Below are 10,185 nucleotides of genomic sequence, written 5' to 3'. Positions count from 1 at the left end.
TTGCACTTGTGAAGCTATAACTTGTTATTTCCTCCGGGAGAACCGCTTCCTGCAACACCTGCACAAATGAGTTAGTCGAATAAATATCAGATCTATCAAATTTTCATACCACTCTGTCCTCCCTCTCAGTTGTTAGCTTCACAGACTGTAAAACCTGATGGAGTTGGTTTACTAGTTCTAACTCCCACTGAAAAAGCTCTCTCCTCCATTGGAAATTTCATATCTACTCTAACACATCCCAAAATCCGCAATCCTCAATAACAGAACCTTTGAGGTTTGAGACCGAGAAAAGCCTTAAAAACAACTCTTTCAGAGCACCATGAGGTAACCAGATATCCTCCCAGAACTGTACTGTTCTGCCATTCCCTACATCCATATACAAACCCTTGATCATTTTTTCTCTCACATGTGGCTCATTGATTTGTAATTGGCAAATATCCTTCCAAGAACCCTTTTATAGGTACAGGCCGACGAAATTTTAGTTCTAGTTTCTGATCATTAAATACAATACTAAATTTCAATCTGTCAGTTTCAGTTCTAATCTTGAAAACAAACACTACCAAAAAGTGTGTCACTTCAAATCCAAAAATTAAAAGAGCATCATGTATAAAGAAATATACACTAATATTCTTTTTTTTTTAATTCATTATTCTAACTAGCCTCCTCACTTAAAAAACACCAAATATAACTTAAGCACCGTTATTGATATATATATATATATATATTCAAACAAATTTTGTCCAAAACAAAAAATGAAATTCAAACCTAAAAGAAGGAAGCCCAGAATCTATAATTGCCAATTGGGCATGCACTTTTTTCCCTGGGTTCCCCTCCCCACACGTTTTTCCTAACCATTATTTGCATTGAGCTATTGCTTGCAGCTTTGCTTTTTCATCATCAATCAATTGTAGTTACTTTAATGACGGTCAATGTTCACTTTGTTCTTTTTCCAATAAAGTACCCTCCTCATCATAAGCATGCCTCACATTTATATTGGTCGTTGAGCCCTTTGTCCTCACATACTTAGCTTCACCTCAACAAATCAAATCATATAGTAATACAACCTTTCATACTCACCAAATTATTGGAAATTATTTTATATTGTAATGGTCAAGTTCAACTTAAGAAAACATTAGTTTATAAAATGTAGTAGTAATCACCACGATCCACAATCATGGAACTTTTATATATTATATATTCATTCTTTTTTATTGATCAACACTTAAGCATTAAGCAAAGGTTGGAGTGACTCCGCAAATATTGAGAAGAATTCTAAATTAAAGAGGCTTTTCTAACGATATTGCCGCCTCAAATGACGACCATTCTGTCCTCCACTCAGCTCTTGCCTTTAACTACTTGGCTCCACCACCACCCCCTTCCAAACCTACAATTTTATCGTGTTTAATCTGTCATTAGACCGAAAATCATAGCTAATAAACTTGTTGCAGCCTTTTGAAATGTTTCTGCCTTTCTAACTTAAAGAATTACTTTGGTGACTTTGGAGATATAGTAATTAACATTATACTATATAAAATCTTGTTCACTTTCTAAGTAAACCTTATAGTTTATGTAAATAACTAAATATTAGTATTCACTTTCAAACAGTGGAGCTAAGTTTTTCTCCACTTTTTAATTTAGATGTGGTTGGGGAACGGTGTAGGACGCAGTTATGAAGTGTATAGGTGTTTTACGTAACTGTGGTATTAAAAACAAAAATCGGATCGTCCGATTTTTAGGAACACAAATCCGATCTTTCGATTTGTGTACCCCAAATTTTTTAATGTTTTAAACACAAATCGAAAGTTCCGATTACCTTTCTCAAAATTTAAATTTTCTCTTCTACACTAATTAGACTGTCCGATTAGTAGGCTTAATTTTTTTTACAAATTCTTCATCCTTTGTTTAAAAAAAAAACTGTACTACATTCATGTCTAACACTCACATCCTCCACGACAACGCAGAAAACACATGCTTCTCATATAAAAAAAAAGAGCCGTTCTTCTTTCTTTGTTTCTTTAATTAACTTACTAAGAAATCTCCCAAAGAAACCATCACACTGTTCAGTATTCACCCCAATTAGACGGCATAGATTTGATTGATTGGGAAGTGTGGGACACACAATATTAAAACATGTCAACTTGGCAAACTATGAAAAGACACAGTCTAAGTTGTACTGCTGACCCTGTCATTGTGTTCATACTTCATACATCATCACCCTTTCACCCCTCACATTAACACACATAATTATAAAACCATCATACACACACATTATGAAATTTATCCATGACTATGTTACTTATAGAGAGAGCATCAATATATTCAATAATGCAGCAGAGTTGTCAACAAATTCCTATATATAAACAAGAGTTGTTTGTGAAGTGCGGAGAAGGAAGAAAAACACCAGAACATGCCTTCACTTGGCAAAAATGAGATCTCACAAACATGCCCTCATGGCTATGGATGTTGTCCTACCTCATTGTTCAACTCATCATCACCATCACCACTGCCATCTCAAAAGATAACAACATCAACAACAGCAACAAGCAAACCGAGAAACAGCTCTTCAGAGTGCCGCCACAGTTTTGCAGCAACAACAACATCTTCCATCTTTCCAAACACAAAGTTCACTAACCATGAGTCTCTTCCATCTCTGCAAGAATCATTAGGTGAATTCAACAGAGTTTACCCTCAATACTCAGAGACTGAGATAGTTGATCGTGTGAGAGCCAAGGAATACTACCATCTCTCTTTTTCCAACCACACTTGCCTTGATTACATTGGTATTGGCCTTTTCTCATATTACCAACGCCAACAACACCATGATGCTTCAAGAACCCAAGTTGCATCTTCTTCAACTCCTCAATCTCCACCCCAATATTCAGATATTCCCTTCTTTAGCATATCTTACAAGACTGGGAATCTGAAGACTCTATTGCTTCATGGAGGGAAGGAGTCAGAATTTGAGTCAGCAATGAGGAGGAGAATGATGAGGTTCCTTAACATTTCTGAGAATGATTACTTCATGGTTTTCACAGCAAACAGAACATCAGCTTTCAAGCTTGTGGCAGAATCATACCCTTTCCAATCAAGAAAGAAGCTTTTGACAGTTTATGACTATGAGAGTGAGGCAGTGGAAGCAATGATTAGTTGCTCAGAGAAGAGAGGAGCCACAGCTATGTCAGCAGAGTTCTCATGGCCAAGGCTCAGAATTCAATCAGAGAAACTGAGGAAGATGATTGTTAGCAAGAGGAAGAAAAAAGGAAGAGGGCTCTTTGTGTTCCCACTTCATTCAAGAGTAACAGGAGCAAGGTATCCTTATCTGTGGATGAGCATAGCACAAGAGAATGGATGGCATGTTTTGATTGATGCATGTGCCTTAGGGCCAAAGGACATGGATAGCTTTGGCCTCTCTCTCTTTAGGCCAGACTTTCTTGTTTGTTCTTTCTACAAGGTCTTTGGAGACAATCCAACTGGCTATGGTTGTCTTTTTGTCAAGAAATCTGCTATTTCTATTCTTGAACCTTCCACTTGTGCTGGAATTGTGAACCTTGTACCGGAAAGGAGGTTACTTCAGCAGCTATCAGAAGATTCTTCAGTTGAACAAAAACCAACATCTATCTTACAAGATCAAGAGTTATCTTCTTTGACTTCCTTCTCTGGTAGGATAGAAACCACACAATCTACAAAAGTTGAAGCAGAAGAATCATCGGAGCTTCAGATAACAGAGGTACCTATAGAAGTAAAAGCTCATGAAGAAGCAGTTGAGATACTTGAGAATAAGAATGTTAGAGAGAGCTTTAAAATTGAATGCAGGTGTTTGGATCAGGTGGATTCTTTAGGATTGGTTCTAATCACTAACAGGACAAGGTACCTGATAAATTGGTTGGTAAACTCAATGTTGAAGCTTAAGCACCCCAACACACAAGGAGGGGTTCCCCTGGTAAAGATTTATGGCCCAAAGATAAAATTTGATAGGGGACCTGCTTTGGCTTTCAATGTGTTTGATTGGAAAGGTGAAAAGATTGAGCCAGTCCTTGTGCAAAAGCTTGCTGATAGAAGCAATATATCTCTGAGCTATGGATTCCTTCATCATATCTGGTTTGCAGATAAATATGCAGAAGAGAAGGGAAGAGTACTACAGACCAAAGAAGGAAGAAGCCAAGGAGTGAATGCTTCCAACAAGAAGAAAGACAGAGACAACAACTTAGGAGTAACTGTGGTTACTGCTGCATTGAGCTTCTTGGCTAATTTTGAAGACATGTACAAACTCTGGGCTTTTGTTGCTAAGTTCCTTGATGCAGATTTTGTGGAGAAGGAGAGATGGAGATACACATCTCTCAATCAGAAAACCGTTCAAGTTCTAATTCCATAAACTTCATGTGTTTTCTTTCCCTTCTGGATTTTGGATCAAATAAGATTTCATGTTTTTATTCAAACCCAAAAGCTTTAAAGTCAATACTCTGTTGATGTTGATATTCTCCAAAGAATCAATGGTGATACAAGACAAAAGAATCAAATCAGGAAGTTTGAAAGGACAAGGAACAGAAACAAAGTAATGTCTTTCGATGTGTTTGTGTAATACACGTCCCTTTGAAAGGTATGAATATTATAGTAATATTAATGTAAAATAATTTCCAAGTATTTTTGGTTTGAACTTTCAACTGTTGATGACCACATTGCAAGAGCTAAGAATCCAAATATAAGAATATATGCTTAGCACGTCGTTATATTAAATCTGTGTTCATTTCAAAGGTCACAACAGGAACAAAATTCTAGATAGTATTATATTACGAAGTAGTTATGATTTATGAATGACTTTTAATATCTTATCTTTATTTATTTATTTCCAGTAGTCTTGGATTCACATTTCCATGCATTATTCAGAAATATCAATGACGGCTAACAATTTTTTTTCCAAGCAAGTCTTTTTAAATTTTCTACGACTCATGATGTGCTATCCACGAAAAAAGGTCTGCAACATTAGTGTATTATATTTTCTCTTGCGTACACAGTTATGAACTCATGATAGTTGATTTTATTATAATCATAATCATGATATACACACCTAAACTTTATAATTCTTCCAAGAAAAATACGACTTGTGGAAAAAGACGAGCCAAATTAGCAGAAACCCCTGATTTTATTTCGTAATTTTTGGTAGAAATAAATTCATGGACCCCCCCCCCCTCTCTCTCGTTGTCAAAATTCCATTGATTAAATACCATAGACAAAGTCTATACAAGTGATGACAACAAATAATCAATTATGGTGATTCCTTAGTATTTTTCAATGGAAAAAAATTAATAATAAAAAATATGCATATTTCTTAAACACAATTAAGTAAAAATTAAATATTAATATTTTTATTTAATTCTAAATTCCTAATATATAAATTGCTTATTGTGTGTAACTCAAAATCTAGTAGCTAATGATTCCAAGTTCCTAACTACATATTATTATTTGATTTAAACTCCAATTTTCATGTCTCCAATAGTCACAGGCAACTTCCATTCGATAGAAATAATTTTAAAGAGCAAGTCTAAGAGGCAAACATTTTTGTTAAAATTTGGTCATAACTTAATCATCAAATAAAAAGTGAATAATTTTACATTATTAGATGAAATTTTACACCATTAAAAATATTAATAATAACTAATTGATAGTTACAATTCACAAAATTTACTAGTCCCTGTCACTTTTCAACTTAAAATTATAAAAGATTGCAATAGCATTACTATTTTTTTTAATGGACCTCTCGTGTATATAATTCCAAATCCATGTTCTTAGCTAGTAAGCCAACACATATAATCATACATACTATATGCATAATGAATTTGGGTTGGTGAAGTAGCCCGCTCATTTGTTCACTTAAATAAAAATATCGAGAATTCGAATTTCGCCTTCTATATGCAACAACTTATTAGTCAACAATAAACTCTTAGATAGCGAATGGGTATTTATCAATGAGTATTTTGACTTTTAGACAATGACTCATTCACTATACTTTTGGATGTGATGATAACTTCTATTCTGAATTTCTGATCTATCACAATTACCATCTCATCTAATAATAATGGTAGAATGATTGTTAAAATAAAATAATATTAAAATTAACATCAAATTGGTCGAAGAAATTAACTCAACAAAACATATACCTCATTAGGTTATTATTCATTAGTAAGAAAATATTACGTAATATAATAGAAGAGATAGCAAGGACTCTAAAACACAACTTGGGTTTATGTATCAACATACAAGCTAATCATGCAAGATGTAATGAGGAGATATTTACAATAATTAGCTACACAACAAATAATACTGGTATTAGAATAATTTGCATTGTTTCTTCTTATATAACTAACAGTCATAGCATAGTATTAGTAGGTACGTCCACTTTCACTCTTTCCACTACATACACTCTATATATATGGACTATGAAGGATCAGCATTATTGTTCCCCACTACTATCCAGCATTATTGGATGAATAATATAAGCAATAAGATTTTTTTTTTTTAAGAACACCGTACCACGGCATTGAAAAATAAATAAATAAAGAAAAAGAGAATTGTATTGTGAACTTCTGTTTTTTTTTTCCTTTAAACACAAAGCAGCTCTTCAACAACCATGTTGTAAAATTTATGAAAATCAGTGATTTCTTTTTTAATTTATATAGTAACTGTCTCCTTCGTTTGTAAGTTTTTTGACAATTTAAAGACAGAATGATAATAAGTCTGGTAAAATTGTGAAAGAATAGGAAAAAAAAGATGAAAAAATTTTATTGATTGTTGATTGATTTGAATTGAATTGCATTGAAGTGTAAATTATGAAGATAAAACAAAATATATATAGAGCTTTGTCATATGAAAGATAAAATCAAATAAAGATAAGATAAGAACAACTAAAGATAAGATAAAGAAAAGATAAGATAAAATAATAAAGACTAAAATTGTAATTGAATTTATGTATTCTGTTGGGCTGAATTTGTGGGACACGGGACTTTTTTATTGTTGTCATGGGCTAAGGTGGAAGAATAGTTTAATAAAGTTTTTCTTTTAAATTATTAGTCAAAATAACATATTAAATAAACACTTTCAGCAGAAACTTTAAGTAATTAAAATAATAAAGAACAAAAATTGAGCGAATTAAATATAAAATCGTAACATAATTGGTATCATAAAATCATGTGATCTAATAAGATGTTAGGTAGTAATATAAAAAATTTAAAAATTAAATTAAGATTTTAGTTATTTTGGAAATAATAAATTATATTTGACTAGTATTTTGAAAAAAAGAAAAAGATTAATTTTAAGATAAAAAAAAATCTTCTTAAGATCATGAACATTAATTACTCGAATATTCATATATTCAATTTGTTTTTTTATAAAAAAAAATCATTGAAAGTAAGAAAGTCTTGACTCTCATCCTATCTCATTATCCTTCAAAAAATATTTATAATTCTGTTTCTAGTTTCTACTGCATGTTAAGCATCCAATAAAATAGGAAATATTCTCTGTACCCAAACCATATGATTAAATTTTTTGTACACTACCCATAAAATGAACTTAAGTATAGATGTTATAAACTTATATTACACAATTAAAAAAAAAAAAAGAAGTGAGAGATATGATTTATATATTTAACCTTATTCTTAATCTTAGGTGTTAGTTCATTTTTGAATGGAAAAATGAGTATCTAAAATATGCACGCGCACAAAAGTATATTGGCAAATTGGCAAATTGTTACAAATGGCCAGCAAGGGCCACAGGGAAAGTGGATACGCAGTAAATCTAAGTTCACTACGTGGCACAATGTAGAGGCTCAGATCATAAGTAGAGAAATTTCAGCCGTTGATTGTAATTGACTGTGGAAATAAATACAAGCTAACCGAGTATGAGGGACCCTCACTAGTCACTACCATTCGGATAAGTGGGGTTCTCAACTTCTCATCCGTTGCTATTCGCTAGGGTTTGTTTTTTCTCTCTCTGTTCCCTGTTGTCCCCAATTTCATTATTTTAATTATTTTTTAATTATACCTCAGAAAAGTCTCTCTTCTAATTTTCAATCAGTCTTTGTAAATCCTTTTGCAGTGCCAGAAAGCTTCAAACCGCAGTCAACGTATCAAAGAAGAAGAAGAAGAAGAAGAGTACGTCCTCATAACGTGTTTCGATTTCACTCTGCCTAAAGTGTTTGTAAATTAGTAATGTTTTTCGATCGAAATTTCTGGGTTCTCGAATTATTGACTTTGATTTTCTTTTTTCGTTATTTTTTTTCACTCAGGATGGAAGCGAATCATGGCGGTTTCAGCGAAGAACCGAACGACACTCAAAGCGCCGACGTATCACCCTCTGAGACAACGCCAATAGCGAAAGCGCCGGAACCTAGGTTCCCGGAGCCGGTACCTCCGTCTCCGGTGGCGGTGCCTATGAAGGAGGAGCTCGCGGACTCCGAGAAGAGCCTTGAGGAGCGTCTCCAGGTGGCGATTGTTCCCACGCCGGTGGCAAGGAGGCCGTCGAAGGACCGCCACACGAAGGTAGAGGGGCGCGGCCGGAGAATCCGGATGCCGGCGACGTGCGCCGCCAGGATCTTCCAGCTGACACGGGAGTTAGGCCACAAGTCCGACGGGGAAACAATACGGTGGCTGCTGGAACAGGCTGAGCCGGCCATCATCGAGGCCACCGGTACAGGAACGATCCCGGCGATCGCGGTTTCGGTGGGCGGCACACTCAAGATCCCAACGACGTCGACGGCGACGCCACAAGGCGAAGAAGAGGCGTCGAGAAAACGAAGAAGAAGGGCATCGAACAGCGAGTTCATTGATGTGAATGAAGAACAATCCTCAGTGTCTTCGGGTCTCGCACCAATCACACAAACCGCATACGGCGGTAGTTCTAGTGGTGGTGGACTCGTTCCAATGTGGACTATTGGTGGCGGTGGTGGTGGTTCTAATGGTCCTTTTTTCATGTTCCCAAATGCTGCTGCTACTTCTTCCGGGGATGGTGTTGCGAACCATCCTCATTATTGGGCTTTTCCAGCGAATGCGGCGCCGTATTTCAACGTTCAAGCTCGGCCTATTTCGGGGTTTGTTGCGGCTGAGCAATTAGGCCATGTGGTAGTGCAGCAGCAGCAGCCGCAGCCGCCGCCGCCGCCGCCGCCGCCGCCTAGTTGTTGTTCTTCTAATGGCTCTGCTAACTCTTGTTCTACTCTGGCTCCTAGTTTGAGCTCTGGAACCAGTGCTACTAATAATGGCTCTACTTCTACTTCTAGTGCTGCCACTCAGATGCTTAGGGATTTCTCTTTGGAGATTTACGACAAGAAAGAGTTGCAATTCTTGGCTTGCTCTTCCTCTTCTTCTGCCGTTGCTGAAGCTAAGTTGGAACAACCACCACCTCACACTCACAGTTCTAAGCCTTCAAACTGAAGAGAATAGAGGCCTTTTTGTTTTTAAGGTTTTTTAGGAAGAAAATGGACAGGGGCAGTTTTGTGCAACCTGGGTTTTTGTTTGTTTTGGTTAATGGAACACTGTTCAAAATTCAAGCTTTTATTTTGCAATTTGCATTCGATTTCATCCCTTTCATTTGTTGCTCTTGTTATTGGGAAGCACGAGGAGTGAGAAAATAAATGATCCGAAAGTGGGGGTCCACTTTGCACGTGCGTGGTGTCTTATCCAGTAACTCGTGAGTTTGTGTGTGAGGTTCCCACCCATAAATTAATCGTTGCCTAAGCAGTAAGCATTTTAAGGTGCACTGTACTGTTACACGGGAATGGGATCATTAGTATTGGAGTTAGAATTAGAGTAATCGCCAAATAATTTTGTAAAATCTCCCACTGCCATAGCGGATTAGCGGATTAGCGGCATCAAGGCTAACTTGTGACTTGTCACGTGAGGTTGTATCCGCACGTGTTGTTTGGGTGGGAAAAGAGAGATGGTCCGTGGAGAATTGTGAGTGGTTCAAGTTGGGCCACGGTAGATTTACTCATGTGATTGCTGAGCTTTAGGCACGTGTCCCTATGATCTTATGGGGCCCACTTCTTCGTGGAACCAGCCTGGCCCTCTCTAAAACGTGTCAATTTCTCCCCATAACCTTCTTGCCTGGTCCACACGTGGACCCCTTGCTTCCCTACGTTCTATAATGCATCTCCTACCCCTACAATTAGAGAAATAGATTGTCTTCAATGTTCATAAT

General features: G+C 36.2%; 2 protein-coding genes across 3 annotated transcripts; both read left to right on the top strand.

The window, feature by feature from the left end:
* Positions 1–2,099: 2,099 nt before the first annotated feature.
* LOC107617518 (Pyridoxal phosphate (PLP)-dependent transferases superfamily protein) lies at positions 2,100–4,824 on the top strand. Its single transcript, XM_016319288.3, has one exon. It carries the CDS (start codon positions 2,408–2,410, stop codon positions 4,370–4,372), a length of 1,965 nt encoding a protein of 654 aa, XP_016174774.1. The 5' UTR covers positions 2,100–2,407; the 3' UTR covers positions 4,373–4,824.
* A 3,087-nt stretch (positions 4,825–7,911) lies between these two features.
* LOC107617519 (TCP family transcription factor) lies at positions 7,912–9,550 on the top strand. Of its 2 annotated transcripts, XM_016319289.3 has the most exons (3): positions 7,912–7,966; positions 8,089–8,144; positions 8,279–9,550. In XM_016319289.3, the coding sequence occupies exon 3, from the start codon at positions 8,280–8,282 to the stop codon at positions 9,417–9,419; it is 1,140 nt and encodes a 379-aa protein (XP_016174775.1). In that variant the 5' UTR covers positions 7,912–7,966; positions 8,089–8,144; position 8,279; the 3' UTR covers positions 9,420–9,550. The 2 variants fall into 2 exon arrangements, with proteins under 2 accessions (XP_016174775.1, XP_088355598.1); XM_088499472.1 differs by lacking the exon at positions 7,912–7,966 and having other exon boundaries at positions 7,986–8,144.
* Positions 9,551–10,185: the final 635 nt, after the last annotated feature.

Source organism: Arachis ipaensis, chromosome B9 (assembly GCF_059453495.1).
Source record: "Arachis ipaensis isolate K30076 ecotype BB chromosome B9, ASM5945349v1, whole genome shotgun sequence".
Classification (NCBI taxonomy): domain Eukaryota; kingdom Viridiplantae; phylum Streptophyta; class Magnoliopsida; order Fabales; family Fabaceae; genus Arachis; species Arachis ipaensis.
The sequence above is the reverse complement of the archived record's forward strand: the minus strand, read 5'-3'. Positions and strand labels throughout refer to the sequence as shown.